At 38.9% G+C, this 16,873-nt stretch overlaps 2 protein-coding genes across 2 annotated transcripts; one reads left to right on the forward strand and one right to left on the reverse strand.

The window, feature by feature from the left end:
* Nucleotides 1–577: 577 nt before the first annotated feature.
* On the forward strand, nucleotides 578–1,396 carry LOC138881661 (uncharacterized). Its single transcript, XM_070161907.1, has 2 exons — nucleotides 578–837; nucleotides 949–1,396. The coding sequence occupies exons 1-2, from the start codon at nucleotides 578–580 to the stop codon at nucleotides 1,394–1,396; spliced, it is 708 nt and encodes a 235-aa protein (XP_070018008.1).
* A 574-nt stretch (nucleotides 1,397–1,970) lies between these two features.
* On the reverse strand, nucleotides 1,971–4,189 carry LOC104212055 (uncharacterized). Its single transcript, XM_070162611.1, has one exon. The coding sequence runs from the start codon at nucleotides 3,652–3,654 to the stop codon at nucleotides 2,242–2,244; it is 1,413 nt and encodes a 470-aa protein (XP_070018712.1). The 5' UTR covers nucleotides 3,655–4,189; the 3' UTR covers nucleotides 1,971–2,241.
* Between the last annotated feature and the right edge of the window lie 12,684 nt (nucleotides 4,190–16,873).

Raw genomic sequence — 16,873 nt, forward strand, 5'->3', positions numbered from 1 at the left:
AAAAGGAACACCTAGACATTACCCAGAAGAAAAATGAAACGAAATAGAAAAAATAATCAAAAACCTTACTTTAATTCTCGTTATCAGTTCATTTTTATTCCCGTTCTATTCTCTCAATGGAAACTTGGGAAATGGTAAAGGAGCAACAATAATAGGCTAAATTATTTTGGATAGTTAGAGGGGAAGATTTCTTAGGTCCTTTCTCTACCTCAGAAAAGAAAAAGAAAAACCAGAACATTGATCAGTTCAAGTAGAATAGCAAATGAATTATATGCTACTAGGATTAAGATCTTTTGTCTACATATTTTCTTAGGGGCGGTCCAGTGCACAAAATATTCCGCATTAACGCATGGTCCAGGAAAAAGCTGCACCCTAAAGGATGTGATATAGACAGCCTACCCAATGCAAGCATTAGTACATTAGTGGTTGTTTCTATGGCTTATGTTAGGATGATTACGGACATATATGATAGAGCTAAGACTCGGGTTAGGACAGTGAGGGGCGACTCGAAGCATTTTCCGATTGTTATGGGTTTACACCAAGGATCGACGCTCATTCCGTTCCTATTGCCCTGGCGATGGACGCACTGACACACCATATCCAAAGGGAGGTGTCATGGTGTATGTTATTCGCCGATGATATTATTCTGATCGATGAGACGCGAGGCGGTGTTAACGAGAGGTTGGAGATTTGGAGACAGACCCTTGAGTCTAAAGGTTTCAAGTTGAGCAGGATTAAGACAGAATACGTGGAGTGCAAGTTTAGCGGCGTTTCGGGAGAAACGGACATGGACGTGAGGCTTGACTCTCAAGTCATTCCCAAGAAAGGGAGCTTCAAGTACCCCGAATCGGTTATCTAGGAGGATGGGGAGATTGATGAGGATGTTGCGTACCGTACAGGGGTGGGATGAATGAAATGGAGGTTAGCGTCTGGTGTCTTGTGTGACAGGAAGGTGCCCCCGATACTTAAAGGTAAGTTCTATAGAGCGGTGGTTAGACCGGCCATGATGTATGGTGCTGAGTGTTGGTCAGTCAAGAATTCTCATATCCAGAAGGTGAAAGTTGCAGAAATGAGGATGTTGAGATGGATGTGCGGGCACACTAGGCTGGATAAGATTAAGAATGAAGATATCCGGGTGAAGGTGGGTGTGGTTCCCATAGAAGACAGAATGCGGGAAGTTAGGCTTAGATGGTTCGGGCGCGTGCGAAGGAGAAGCATGGATACCCCCGTTAGGAGGTGTGAACGGTTGGCCTTGACGGGTGTGAGAAAAGGCAGAGGGCGGCCAAAGAAATATTGGAGAGAGGTGATCAGGCAAGACCTGGCGCGACTTCAGATTTCCAAGGACATGGCCCTTGATAGGAAGTTGTGGAGGGCGAACATTAAGGTTGTAGGATAGGAAGTAGGAGGCTAGCATGTGTTTGTCATAGGCTGCTAGTGGCTTCAATTGTGTCCATATTACTTCTTTAGGACTGAAGGTTAGGTCGTAGGAGGCTAGGAGGCTAGTCCGATAGTGTAGTGTCTTAGGATGCTAGTGGCTTTTGTTGTATCCATATTACTTTCATTGTGTCTGTAGTACTGTTACTGCTTATTGTTATTGTTTTCTATCTATTTTTTGGTTATTGCGTTGCTGAAGTTATCTTTCTTTCTTGCTTGCTTCCTCTGATATTACTGCGCCACTATCTCTTTTCATCTTCTTTGAGGGTCTATCGGAAACAGCCTCTCTACTCATCCGGAGTAGGGGGTAAGGTCTGCGTACACACTACCCTCCCCAAACCCCACTTGTGATATTCCACTGGATTGTTGTTGTTGTTGTTGATTGCTTATATGGCTTGAACCCGTACACTATAAATCACACGGAGACAACTTTACCGTTGCTCCAAAGTTGCCCTTCTATTTCCTAAAACAATCTTGAATATTAGCTAGAATTCACCATCAAACAACCAAAAACAAAAAACACAAATGGGGCAAACTGCATAAATAGTAACCACATGGATTCACAATAAAGCATAATTTTTAAAACATAGTAGACTTTTCCTCCATATGCTAAAAGAGGATTTTACAGACAACAGAAACTCACACACACACGGACACATACATAAGACATAAAATGCAGTTACAAAGGGAAGAAAGGAAGATTACAGTATCAACCTACAACCTCCCCTCAATTTATTCCCAACAGACACTATAGCATAAGTTGAAAGAAAAGACAATAATATTAATGCACCAGACTCTTGACAAAGTCTACTCTCCCCACCACTGATGAGCAAAAACACCACTTTCCCTAAGAGTTTTGAAAAGAGTAATGCAGTCTCCACAAAGAGCATTTTTGCAGTCTGCAGCTGAGCAGCGAAGGAATAGTTCATCGACATAGCATATTGATCCAGTTTTGAATAGTTCTGTCAAAATATTCAGCTCTGCTGCTCTAGCATTCATCATGAGGACCACGTAATCTCCTTCTTTAACGGTTTCACTGAACCATGGAATAAAGTCAAATCCTTCATGATCTAGCGGTGCACTTAAATATTCATCGGAGTCAAGAAACGGGGAAGTATCCTCTCCACCAAGTCCCGGATGGTACACAAAGTTAATACCAGGATTCTTCACATACAAAGGGAGGGCAGAGGTGTTATGATCAATGACGAAAACATTGAAAAAGTGGTGAGGGATTGGATAATGAGGCTTGAACATTCTTGCAATACTTGTTTCTACAAATTCTCCAGCACCAATGTTGATATACACCAGTTTGTTCCTTGACGAGATATTCATGAACTTAGGCAAGTACGAAATTTCTGTCTCAAACTGTCCGGACCTTTTCTCCACGAGTGGTTCAAGGTATTTCAAGAACGGCTTGTTGTTCGTGGTGGAAGGACAATTAGCAGGGAGTACAGAACGCTCGAGAGATTCAACGATCTCAGATCTTTTCTTGAACATCACTAGAGTAAAGGAGCCGACCCCACATACGTGCACAACATCGGAACTCTTCAAGAATGAGGAAACTGGTGTAGCAGACCTAATCAAGTTGCCTTTTATCAAGTTGCCTGAGTAGAAACTACTAGAACTCACGAGCATAGCACCGGTGCCACCTGGACGTAAGACACGCTCAATCTCAAGCACCAAAAGAGCTGGAACAGAGACCCTATCAAGATCTCTTGAGAATACAAAGTCGAACGAATTATCCTCATAATCGAGCTCGTACACAAATCTTCTCCACAAAAGAGAGAAATATGGGTGCCTATCAACACCAATAGCATTCGAGAGTCCCAGCTCTCGCAGCGCCAAAGCTGCAGCCAATGATTTCTTCCCAACACACAATGCTTTGGCATTCAAATCCAAGAAATTCTTTTCCATCAGCTCCTTAAACACATTCTTGCTCAAATTTTCATCTTCACATTTTACCAAAGCCGCCCCAAAAAGCGGAAAGGCCACTCCAGAAACGGGTTTAAAGAACCCGGTCACATTCATATTAGGGTTGGAGCCAAAGTTCAAGGGGCATACACCAAAATTCAACACCATAGGCTCAGAGTTCCGAATCAAATGCCCCATTTGAACGAACGAGACAACGATCATAACAGTGACAAACAAGAACCCTTTTACAATTAAGCGTTTCACTAATGACCCGTGAAGAATTTGCCATTTCAAGACGTTTATATCCATTTTTCTGTTCAAATTCTCACTTTAAAGATCAAAACCTTTAAGGACTTCCCAAGTTTTCAAGATCAATAACAGAAACTGAACTTTTCACAGAAGCTAAAAAGCTCTAATTTTTTTTTTCAATCAGATTGATTAAAAAGAGAAGATATAAGCCAAATAAACAAGAAAATCAAACAGATTAGCGAGTACAAAACCTGGAGGAAGTGTGATTTCCACCCACCAGTAATACTATCGACATTTGGCACCCAAGCAAGACCCTTTTCGGAACCCTTTTACCCATTGGTACGAACCAACTTAGACCCATTTCAGAACCCCAATTCATCAACCAAAATTGAGCTCAACCCACTTCACATTTTGATATAAAGATTGGATTTTTATGTGCTAAATTTGTCCAAGAACTGGAAAAAAAAAAGGATTAGGGTTTACAAAAAAAAGGGTAGTTTTTTGGATCTGGGAATGTGATAAGAGTGGAGTGGAAAGTGTGAATGGGAAAGGAAGAAACCAAGGAAGGTGTTACTCGGGATGCTTTGGCAAGGATGCTTGCATTAGCTCTGTGTATTAATAATATGTTATATGGTAGATATTTTTTACTTATGCATTAGTTATGCAAATATTTGGTATTATCCTATGCATAATTAATGTATAGAAAACTATGGTATTAGCAATGTAATGGGTTTTAATTAATGTATTAGCTTAGTTAAAGACAAAATTGTCCTTCAAAATTTATACTTGATTAAAATATGTTATACACCATATTAATGCAAGTTTAAAATAATTCAAATAGTGAGAAATAAAATTATATCTCTAGTAAATAAATAAATACTTAACATATTTCTTTTTTATAAATAAATATTTAATTTTATTTTACAATAGGTAGGCAAATTAAATATATTTTTTAAACTTTTTCATATAAAAATATTTCTAACATATATTTCTTTTAAAAAGTTTAAGTGATGGATTAGTTTTAAGAGTATTTTTGTAAATAAGCAATTCTTTTAGAAATTGTGCAATGCTTTAATATATCAAACCAAATAATAGATAAGAAATATGTCAGCATAACTAATATCAGCATAACTAATACCAATATTACTAATACACCATATTTAACATTATTCTCATGCACTCCTCAAGAAGAAGCTCAAAGCTCAGTTGTACGAGAGCTTAGCTCTTTGTCGGTTATCCACTACGTGTCGCATGAAGAACGAATGACAGCTCGTGGGTGGGTCCCAGTTAAGTTCGTACTTATTGAATTAGTTGACTCCATTAGATTTAGGTTTGATTGAGTCGAGAATTCGAGGTATGAAATATATTTTCTTTTTAAAAAGAAAAACTTATAGGATAAGAGCAAAAATTACAGGGTGGGAAATCTATTAATCTAAGTATAGGTAAAAAATTGAGAGAGCCAATCAAACTAACTTCCCAAGATATGAGTTTAGCCTTTGGTCATCTAGTCGAGGACAACAATAACATATTCACTATATTCTTTTATTGCGGGGATTTAGAGAGAATAATATATATACAGACTTTACCTCTATTTTACGAAAATAGAAAAATATTTCCGATAGACTCTTGACTCATGTGAAGCAATTTACATCAAATTTAAAACCTTTGGGCATCTAGGTAAAAAAGAAATTACAACTATCATTGTATTTTTATCTATTAGATCAATTAATTTACCTTTTTTTTAAGGTTATGAAAATAGCCTTATAACAATTGATAATACCATGTTTTCGTTGATTATGTATATTTTATGGTATAAAAATGTTTAACTATCAATTATAGTAGTTAAATTCCGTTTTTGAAGTATTTCCGTGATTAAAGAATAATAAGAGAACAATGAAAAGTAGTACTACTATATAACTTCTATACCTAGGTCGTTTGATTGGGAAATAAGTTTTTACATGATTGATTATTTCGGGATTAATTATTCTGAGATTGTTAACTCATCCTCGCATAGAGATAAAAATAACACTACAATCCTCGAATAACTAATGTCGGAATTAGTTATACCGCGATTTTATCCCAACCAAACGTGAAATAAACTCATCTCAAGTTTAATCCTTCGATTAATTATCCTTTATCCCTCGTACTAAATGAGCCCTTAAAGTATTAAGTAAATTTATGCCATCATTCACTAAAAAGTAATTAGACATTTTGAGTGTCATAATCTCTGTTTTAAAAGGCAGAATTGGGAATCGCCCGGGGCTCGCCCCTGAGCGGAGCTGTCACGCCCCAACTTCGGGAGGCGCGACCGGCGCTCAATCGAGTGAACTCAACTGAGCAAGCCTTATCAACCGCTATCTACCCAACTCGATAGGAATAAGAAAGTCATGCTTACCTTTATTTAAACTAGGAAAGATAGTACATTCAACATCTTAGTTCATTTTATATCACAACATTTAAAACGTGGTTAAACTTCCAAGGTTCCATACAAGTTATAGTGTAGAAGAAAGCAAGAGTACAAGGTTATAACATGGTCCATTGACCTATCCAATACCCATACATAACCCACACAAACGTCTACGGAGCCTCTAAGGATACAAAAGATGTAATAACAATGCCAGCAACAAGGCCCCGGCTATACCTCAAAAGTGAAAGTCCAAAATAAGAAGATGTACAATATAACCCCTTGAAAGAGAAATGGGCTCACCAAGACTTTGAGAAGAAGGTACTCTGCTATGCGCGATCGGCACTAACCGCAATGGAGCTACCTTCATTCATAAAAAAAAAGTAGCGCCCCCGGCAAAAGGGACGTTAGTGCCATCGAATAGCACTAGTATGTATAACTAAACACCATTTTGCTAGAAAGAACTATCAAGCAAGTACAAGTAAATCACATGAGTAAATCAAAATATGCAATTCATTCAATCCTTCATATAATTTCCAAAACTTAGTTTGGGGCATTTCTTTCATATCTTCATCACTGTTCTCAATACCACCGCTATCTTGAGCGGAGTCCGATCACGATCCGACCGGCTAGGTTGCCTCATTAGAGGCATATATCTCAATCACTAATTTATTTCCCTTATCCGGAATTCAATATCAGCACATTACCACCATGTGTGCGGCATGGTGTCCGATCACGACCCGATCGGCTAGGCCGCCTTATCTAGGCATTGTTACTTTCTCATTAGTCATCACATCTGAATCTTTATTTCATATATATCATATCAATTCCTTGGCACTCAGGGCCACCATTATTACATCGTTTTCCATTTTCAGTATTCATCTTGCAGGTTGTGATAATAGGCATATACAAAAGTAATTCAAGTTGCAGTACAGATAAGTGGGCACATAGCTAGCATGAATAATTCTCAGTTTCTATCTTGGCTTATAGCCTAAGCATTTCGACACATAATTGTATTCTTCATACTTCTCTAATTATCAAGAATGGTACATTACTCACATTGAGACACATCTTTCACGTATATGTGTAGTTAATTGCAAATCAATTAATGCGCAATAACAATCAATACATTAACCAATTCAAATCTTACCACACTTTCGTAAACGCCAACGGAGCTCATTTTCTAATAAAAGGGGGTTTTAGCCATACATACCAAAAAAATTTCCCTTAATGATACTACAATTATCCAATACACTTAAGTAACTTCAATCTACAATACAACATTCAATAGGGCCAATATTAGTAATAAATTTCATAACTTAAGTCATTTAGGCATATTATCAAACACCTTGTAGGTATAGATATTTACACCTCATAACTATAGTATTGTTTCATCTAACTATCACCATTAACCAACAATTCATCCCACCATTATTCTTTAATAATTTATACTCCTAACACCACATGTGTAATCAACCATTCACACCCAACCAACAAAATTCCATCAAATAATCACATTTAAATCCCTATCATGGTCATGTATTTAAATTGGGAATTTATGGCTTCCAATCACCATACCATAAGTTGTAATACTTGATTCATACTCATAATTCCATAATAACTCCATATATGTAAGTCTAAGGGTAAACGTTTACCTCTTGTTGACCAAATCTTGAAAGACAACTTTGGGGTGTTCTTGAGATTTTGAAGAAATCCTATGAAATCCAATCAAAATCATGTTGTAACTAGTGATTGAGAAGTGAAATCACCATGAAAACACACTTAAAAACTCACCTTAAGTGTGCAATTGGATGCCTTGGTCGGATTGGGGATGGAGAGGATGCCCTAGTCTTGAAAAAATGACTTAAATCCTCTAATTTCCCTTCCTTAGGTGTATTTAGAAGTCTGCCACTAGTGCGCCCGCGCTAACGAGGCAGAATACTTCGCAATATGCGCGGCCGCGCTAATGGTCGCGCTAATGACACATGCCCAGTAAAATGGTCGTAACCTTCTATATACACCTCCAAATGACGAACGGTTTAATGAGTTGGAAACTAGACGCAAAGGGATTTAATTTGATAGGTTGTGTATCACACAACTCCTTATATAACTGGAGATATGATTGTCCAAAGTGAGGTCTTGTGCTCACTCATTTACAACCTTAGTCTATTATGAAATTTTCCAACTTGGTTTAGACTTAGGCCTCTCCTTAGACCCCAATTCACTTATAATATGACTTATATTCTTATTAACATATCCAATTGATATCCATTATATCATGAATCCTCATTTGCACACAAAATAAAATAATTAGCCTACCTTGGCACCACGAAATATTAAATTACTTAGCAAAATTTTTTGGGGCTTTACAGGAGCACTCGTAAAACGCCCCTGGGCTCATGTGTGGGGCTTAGTTCCGTGAGACTTACGCCTCGGCCATCGGGGCTTATGCCCCGGGCACGCCCAACGCCTAGCGTACTGGGCTCGCCTAATAGAACTTTATGCAATTGTGTGTAACTAACCTTGCAAATCCTCAAATTTTCTTAATAAAAGCGTTGACTATTCAAAATTACTTTTTTGTTAATCATATATCATTGAGTTGAGAGTATTTTATGTCATAATTAAAATAAACATTATTGCACGTTATCCACTAAGACTCTATGATAGTTAATTTTAAATAAATCTTTCATTTAAAAAGTATTTATTTATTAACTTTTGTTATGTCTTTACTATATAGTAGTCCATAATTTTTTTTATAATTATTTTTCTAAATATTATTTTTTCCACGTTCACGAGATACAAAACTTATTAATTTAATAGATCAGTATTAGCTAGTAACTACTTATAAGTAATTAGTTATCATGGTATTGTACGGTGACTTATGTGTCACTTTATTAACTTGTTGAAACTTAAAAATAAACGGTACTAGAGAATCATATTTAAATTAAATTGTGAATTATATTTTTATATAAATTCTCTTTCAAATAGAAAGCATATTAAATAAAAGGAGTATTTTAAGAAAAATATCAAATTATAATATCGAAATTCTTTCAAGATTCATTACTCCTTAGGAGATGCATATAAGATTTCGTATCGAATACATTACTTTTGATGTTTGAGTTGTAACGACATTGTAGCTAATTTGCATATTATGATATATGTGATACTTTCGTATTATTCATAGTTGAATTATAACTTATAAATATTTTAAAGAGATTATTTGTTATAATTTTGTGATTTTAATGTAATTTTTATAATTATTTTTTATTTTATACTATCTTAAAATTCTTGAAATTAGTAAAATTTAAAGATCTGTGGGACTTACTCCCCATGTCTCAAGGCTTACGCCTCGCCTCGTTGGAGGTAAAACGCCTCGCCTCACGCCCCCGTCTTTTAAAACTGTTAGGTTTTGTTATTAATAACAAAAGAAGGTATGAATGGAAAATGGTGGGAAAAGAAATGGAGGGAAGTGATTCACTTTACTAATGCACTTTGTCCCTCATTGGAAGAAGGAAAGAAATTTTTTGTGTATATATATAGAATCTCATCTTCTAGCTCTTAAAAGAGTTAAGAAGAAGTGGTGCCTCGCGCAATCGTCGTCGCTCGGCTCGGCTTCGACTTTGGATTTGTGTGAGACCCCATGTATTTTTTTTCTCTTCTCTTACGTAATATACGTAATGTGACGTGGTTATATTAGGTATATATGATTGGGTATAATATATTGGGAGAATAAGACTGAAAATGTATGGTAATATCAAGGAACTAAACTAAAGCTTTAGGTCAAAGGAATCCTTTAAACAAAGGTTCGTGGTTAAAGAAACGGCTCGTGTAGCACCCCGCACATTCGGAAGGTTTAAGTTAAGTTGCACGTGTGGGATAAGACTAAGAGTGTCTAATATTCTAAGAATAATGTGTTATGAGGTATTATAATATCACACTGGTCACATGTTAAGTTTTGGAGTCAAGCAAGTTGCGAAATAAAGGTCGGCAAAAGTTATCGTAAATTTCTCTAATAAATTTTCTTCTTTGGATCAAATGTATTAGACCGTTTATCCCAATATATAAAGAGTTATGGGACCCACAACCTACCGAATCTAAGGTCTACGAGTCTAGTTCGCAACCAAAAAAACCTCACATCAAACCGACATCAGAGTAAAAAGTTATGACTGTTTTACCGGACTGTCCGGGCTAAAACCGGGTCGCGAACCGGGTCGGGTCAAACAAGTGGTGTAAGTCGGCAAATTCGACTTTTAAGACCTCAAAACATTTCATTTTAGTCCCAAAAAAGTGAGCAAGCTGAAGATAAGGTTCCATGGTGTTCTTGAGTGATTAAGGTGCGTTTTTAACGATTTCTATCGTTAAAATTTGCCCCCGTGCCTAGAAACGCAATCTCTAAGCTTTGCAATCGTTTTCCCCTTCTATTAGCTGTGTTTGGAGCTATTCTTGGAAGATAGGAATTTGTTTTTCTTGCTGGTTCTTCATGCTTTATACTTGGTTTGCCAAGGTAATCATTTTGGGACTCTTTTATGATCGTTTTTACAAAGTTCTACGGACGTTTGGTCAAGTTAGGGTCATATAGTAAATCTGCCGATTTAAACTCAATTATGAACTATTTATAGGTGCATTTAGCTTCATATATATATATATATATATATATATATATATATATATATATATATATTGTTTGCGAAGCGTTGGACATGAGGAACAACTTTCGTGAAGGAACTACATGCATTCCGACGTTCGTTGGAAAGGTATGTTAAGGCTAAGCTTTGTCCTTCCTTTTAGCACGAATTTTGTGAAATTCCTAAGACATCAAATGTGATATTTTACTATTATATTGCTAGAAAGACCTTCGGTGAAAGGCATTGGGATCGTAGTTGAAATATTTTCATGATGCTATTAGGTTGATATTCCACTCATTCGGTTAAATAGGGTATTCGACATCTATATATGTTATTTTGTCGGCTTTCTTAACTATATGTCTATATATATGAATTCTTATTCGTCTTTGGGTTGTGTGACTAAAAATAATAAAGGCATTTAGTATTTGCAATCAGTCTTTCTTCCTTGTTAAAGTGTATTTTAAAATCTCTAAAGTGACACGTCGATTTTCAAAAATCTCAAATATAATTTTTATGTTTAAACTACTAAAACACTTGATTTTTGAAATACTTTCTTTTACTAAATATCAAGAAATCAGGTATAAGGACTAAGTGAAGCACCTTAAGCTTTTTATGAACATCTTCAGAGTTAAGTTATCTTTCTAAAGTCGAGTTAAGTTTTCAAGCTTATTCGGAAAAAAACATATAAGGTTCCACGAGACAATTGTATGCGATGCGAAGGTAATTATGAGAATAAGAGTACCAATGAGCCAAGATTGGCTAAGTTCTTGTTATGGCCTATTATGTGCATTCAAAGTTCATATCATACATAGTATATTATGCATGGACTTCGAGCTATAATCGGAGGTAAGGGGCCTATTTTCCCGAAAAACTCTATATATTGTGCAGATGGCCACAGGTTGGCAATATGATACCGGTTAGCTACCGGGAGAGACCATCATTGCTAGCATTTGGTTGGGTATGTCATGCATTTGCATCAATATATATGTATTCACGACATACGATTACACGAGCATACCATGCATATTTGATTACTATGAGGTCGGATGTCGGCCATGGAGGCTATCAGAGTTTTAGTGTCAGGTGGTATCTCTATTACTTTTTTTTTACATCAGCTATGTATGATTCTACTTTTTGCCTTACATACCACTACATTTTTATTCGTACTGATGTCCCGTTGCCTGGGGACACTGCATTTTTGTTTTGTGCGTGCAGGTCCAGGTAGGGACTCTGATCGACCCCTCCGCTAGGATTTTGGGGTTCAGCTGTGAGTTGGTAAGCTCCATCTCTTTCTGGAGCTTTCATATGATGGTTACTTTTGTTGTACAGTTTGGGTATAGTCAGGGCCTTGTCCTGACAGTGCTTATGACACTCTTAGAGGCTATTGTGGACACAATATTCTAGGTTTCTTTTTGCAGCTTTCAGTCTCCAGCCTATAGGCTTGGCATGTATATATATGTGTGTAGGCATGTATGTCTCCAATCGCGGCCTCGTCGGCTAGCTAGTACTTTATTATTTTGGCTCGTCTACTTTTGTTTATATGGCTTATTGTTATTCAGGTCTTGACCTTAATGGTCGAGGCTTAGTATTTCAGATGTTGTACTACCCGATCTGTTGGCCCCCCAGTTTAGTTAGCTAGTATGTTTAGAGGCTAACTCGATCGGATACAGTATCGAGTGCCAGTCGTGTCTCCCCTAGTTTGGGGCGTGACAAACATGGTATCAGAGCAGGTCGTATCCCAGGGAGTCCATAAGTCATTTCTAGTAGAGTCTTGCTTATGGGTGTGTTGTGCACCACACTTATAATCAGGAGGCTATAAGGTATTTAGGAATGGTTACGTTTCTTTCAATTAATAGATCGTGCTATAGAGCGAAGTTATAAGAACATATGAAATCTAAATCGTGCTTTGTGTTCCTTATCTAACAGGCTACCTACGCTCAAGAGATGGCACAACGAGAGATAGGTATGGATCTGGGGGAAGGTACTAGTTGTTCCCCACCGGGTCAGAGGGATAGATTTCCCTTAGAGGCACACAGTGAGTCTCCAGTACCCCTAGTTTCAGCTTCCACAACACTTGTTGGAGCCCAGGGAGATGCAGTACCCCTAGTCTCACCAGTTCCATTAGTACCTGAGGCAACTAGAGACACAGGACCTCCAACACCTGTTGTTCCCCCATCAAAGACTGGGGAGCAGGGGATGAGGGAGGCAGTTCAGTTGCTGACTAGGATGGTTTCTATTCATGAGCGAAAGCTAGAATCGGGAGCAGATGCCCGGAGAGATCGGACAGGAAGCTCAACGGTTTGAGAGTTTCTTCACTTGGCCCCTCCATTATTTACAGGATCCAGTTCCACTGAGGATCCCCAAGACTTTATAGACCATATGTATAGAGTATTGAGGGTGATGCATGCCTCCGTCACTGAGGTTGTAGAGTTGGCTTCTTTTCGACTATGTGATGTAGCCGTCTTATGGTATGAGGCATGGGAGAGATCTAGAGGACCTGATGCTCCGCCAGCAGAGTGGGAGGACTTCTTTGAGGCTTTTTTAGCCCATTATTTGCCACGGGAGGTTCGGGAGACCCGTCTTGACCAGTTTCTTAGCCTGAAGTAGGAGGATATGAGTGTGAGGGATTATAGCCATAAGTTTAATTTTTGGTGAGGTATCCACCAGATATCGTACGTACCATGAGGGCTAGAGTTCATCATTATTTGGATGGTTTGGGGGATCATCTGATTAGAGACTATAGGGTATCATCCCTATTGGATGATGTAGATATTTCCCGCTTACAGGCTTTCGCTTAGACTACAGAGGGCCTTTCCCGTCGGATTCGTGATACTCGCAGGGATAGGGAGTAGAGTAAGAGGGCTTGTACTATGGGGTCTTATAGAAAGCCACGGGATGAGTTTAGACCCCCACTCCATCGATATCCACCTCGGTCAGCAGGTAGTTTCCCACTACAGATGCAGGGCCAGCGGTCTGATCATTATATTCAGTTAGGACCGGGGCAGAGCTCAGGCCAGCCTGAGGGCCGTCGACAGGAGCGTTCCGCCCAAATGAGATTGCCTAATCCTCCATTTACTTAGTGCGGTAAGCTGCACACCGGGCAGTGTAGACAGGGTTTGAGTGCATGTTATCATTGTGGGCAGACAAGACATTTTATTAGCCGGTGCCCGAGGTTAGGCAGAGGTGCACTAGCTCAGCCTTCAGGATCCACAGCAGCCTCTTCACCATCAGTCTGTGCTCCCCGACCAGGTCCATAGTCTACTTAGGGTCGTGGTAGGGGGAGAGGTGGAGGAGACATCTCAGGTTCTAATGGTGGCCAGAACCGCTTTTATGCACTCACAGGCCGACAGGATTCAGAGGCATCCCCAGATGTTGTTATAGGTATATTGACAATACATTCTCATGCCATTTATGGATTGATAGATCCTGGCTCGACATTTTCATATATTACTCCATTTATTGCTGGTAAGCTTGACATGAGATCTGAGTTGTTTCCACAGTCAGTTGAAGTGTCTACGCCAGTTGGCGACTCTATTGTAGCTAATCATGTCTATCGAGGTTGTACAGTGTTAATTAATGACCATCCAACTTCTGTTGATTTAGTTGAATTGGTTATGCTAGACCTCGATGTCATTATGGGTATAGATTGGTTGGCAACTTGTTATGCTAAAATTGATTGTCGTGCAAAGTTGGTCCGATTTCATTTTCCTAGTGAGCCTGTCCTTGAATGGAAATGTAATACATCCACGCCCAAGGGTAAGTTTATTTCATACCTTAGGGCTCGGAAGTTTATTGCTAAAGGCTGTATATACCATCTAGTTCATGTCAGGTATATAGATAAGGAGCCAGCGACTCTTTAGTCGGTTCCTGTTGTGAATGAATTCCCGACGGTATTCCCTGACAAGCTTTCAGGAATTCCTCCCGAAAGGGAAATCGATTTTGCTATAGATTTGCTTCCTGATACGCAGCCTATATCCATTCCTCCCTACAGAATGGCTCATGCAGAGCTAAGGGAAGTGAAGGAACAACTGAAGGACTTGCTCAATAAAGGCTTTATTAGGCCAAGTACATCCCCATGGGGTGCTCCGGTGCTCTTTGTTCGAAAGAAAGATGGCTCCTTGCGGATGTGTAGTGACTACAGGAAACTAAATAAAGTCACTATAAAGAATAAGTATCCTCTTCCACGGATTGATGACTTGTTCGACCAGTTACAAGGTGTCAAATGTTTTTCAAAGATCGGCTTGTGATCCGGTTATCATCAGCTATGAGTCAGGGATATTGATATCCCTAAAACAACATTTAGGATGAGCTATGGCCATTTTGAATTCCTTGTCATATCTTTCGGGGTTACAAATGCCCCAGCAGTCTTTATGGATCTTATGAACCGGGTATTCAAACTGTTCTTGGATGAATTTGTGATTGTGTTTATTGACGACATCCTGATATATTCACGATCGGAAGCCGAGCATGCGGACCACTTGCGAGCTGTATTGCTGACTCTCCAGGACTACAGGTTATATGCTAAATTCTCTAAATGTGAATTTTGGATAACTTTTGTAGCTTTTCTTGGTCATGTTATTACCGGGGATGGTATCAAGGTTGATGGCCAAAAGATTGAAGCTGTGATGACTTGGCCGAGGCCCTTGAATCCGACAAAAGTTTGTAGCTTTTTAGGCTTGGCAGGGTATTACCGAAGGTTTGTAGAGGGATTGTCTTCTATCTCTGCACTATTGACAAAACTGACACATAAGGGAGCTAAGTTTCAGTGGATTGAGGCATGTGAACAAAGTTTTTAGGAGCTAAAGAAAAGCTTACAACGGCACCTGTCTTGACTCTTCCGAATGGCACCGAGGGTTATGTTGTATATTGTGATGCCTCAAAAATTGGCCTAGGTTGTGTTCTTATGCAGCATGGTAAGGTTATCGCATACCTCCAGACAGTTGCGGAAACATGAACAGAACTATCCTACGCACGATCTTGAGTTAGCCGTAGTTGTCTTCGCCCTAAAGATTTGGCGGCATTATCTATATAGGGTTTATATTGATATTTTCACTGACCACAAGAGCCTTTAGTATTTATTTAAACAGAGGGAGTTGAACCTACGACAAAGAAGATGGCTAGAATTACTAAAGGACTATGATGTTGATATTTTATATCATCCCGGCAAAGCTAATATTGTTGTTGATGCCCTTAGCCGGAAGTCCATGGGCAGTCTAAGCCATGTTGAAGTTGATATGGTCAAGATGACCAAATATATATGCCAGCTAGCTAGCTTTCAGGTGCGTTTGGTAGACATAGAGGGTGGACACATTCTCGTTCAGAATACGGCAAAATCTTCTTTTGTTACTGAAGTGAAAGAGAGACAACACGAGGATCCTGAGCTTATAAAACTGAGGGAAAGTATTCCATAGCAGCGACAACCTTTAATTGCGCTAACTGGAGATAAAGTCCTTAGATACCAGGGCCGCTTATGTGTACCGATAGTTGGAGAGCTCCACGCCAAGATTCTTTCGGAGGCCCATTATTCTAGATATGCAGTTCACCCTGGAGTGACAAAGATGTATCGGTACCTTCAATAGATCTATTGGTGGAATGGAACGAAAAAAGATATCACAGAGATGGTAGCCCAATGTCCCAACTGTCAGCAAGTTAAAACCGAACATCAGAGGCCTGGAGGCCTAACTTAGTATATTAAACTTCCATTATAGAAATGGGACGTGATAAATATGGACTTCATTACTGGTTTGCCTCGCACTCCACGGAGGTATGGTGCTATTTGGGTAATTATTGATAGGCTTACAAAATCTGCTCATTTCCTGCCAGTCAGGACGACATATTCAGCCGAGGATTATGCCAAGCTTTACATTCGAGAGATTGTTCGCCTTCACGGAGTGCCATTATCTATTATCTCTGATCGAGGGGCTCAATTTACAACACATTTTTGGAAATCTTTTCAGAAGGGTCTAGGCACGCAGGTAAATATTAGCACCGGTTTTCATCCGCAAACTAATGGACAGGCAGAGCGTACTATTCAGACAGTTGAGGATATGTTACGTGCCTGCATGCTAGATTTTAAAGGAAGTTGGGATGATCATCTACCTCTTATCGAGTTTGCTTATAATAACAGCGTCCAAGCTAGTATTCAGATAGCTCTTATAAAGCACTATACGGGCGGAAGTGTAGGTCACCAATCGGTTGGTTCGAGGTTGGGGAAGCAGAGTTGCTAGGTCTTAATTTAGTCCAGCAAGCA

Source organism: Nicotiana sylvestris, chromosome 11, assembly GCF_000393655.2.
Source record: "Nicotiana sylvestris chromosome 11, ASM39365v2, whole genome shotgun sequence".
NCBI classification, from domain to species: domain Eukaryota; kingdom Viridiplantae; phylum Streptophyta; class Magnoliopsida; order Solanales; family Solanaceae; genus Nicotiana; species Nicotiana sylvestris.

What these genes read in the sequence shown, in the direction of transcription:
- LOC104212055 (XM_070162611.1), bottom strand. Translation starts at nt 3,654, where the DNA reads ATGGATATAAACGTCTTGAAATGGCAAATTCTTCACGGGTCATTAGTG.
- LOC138881661 (XM_070161907.1), top strand. Translation starts at nt 578, where the DNA reads ATGGACGCACTGACACACCATATCCAAAGGGAGGTGTCATGGTGTATG. An exon ending in CCCAAGAAAGGGAGCTTCAA is followed by an intron (nt 838 to 948) that starts GTACCCCGAATC and finishes CTTGTGTGACAG; the next exon opens with GAAGGTGCCCCCGATACTTA.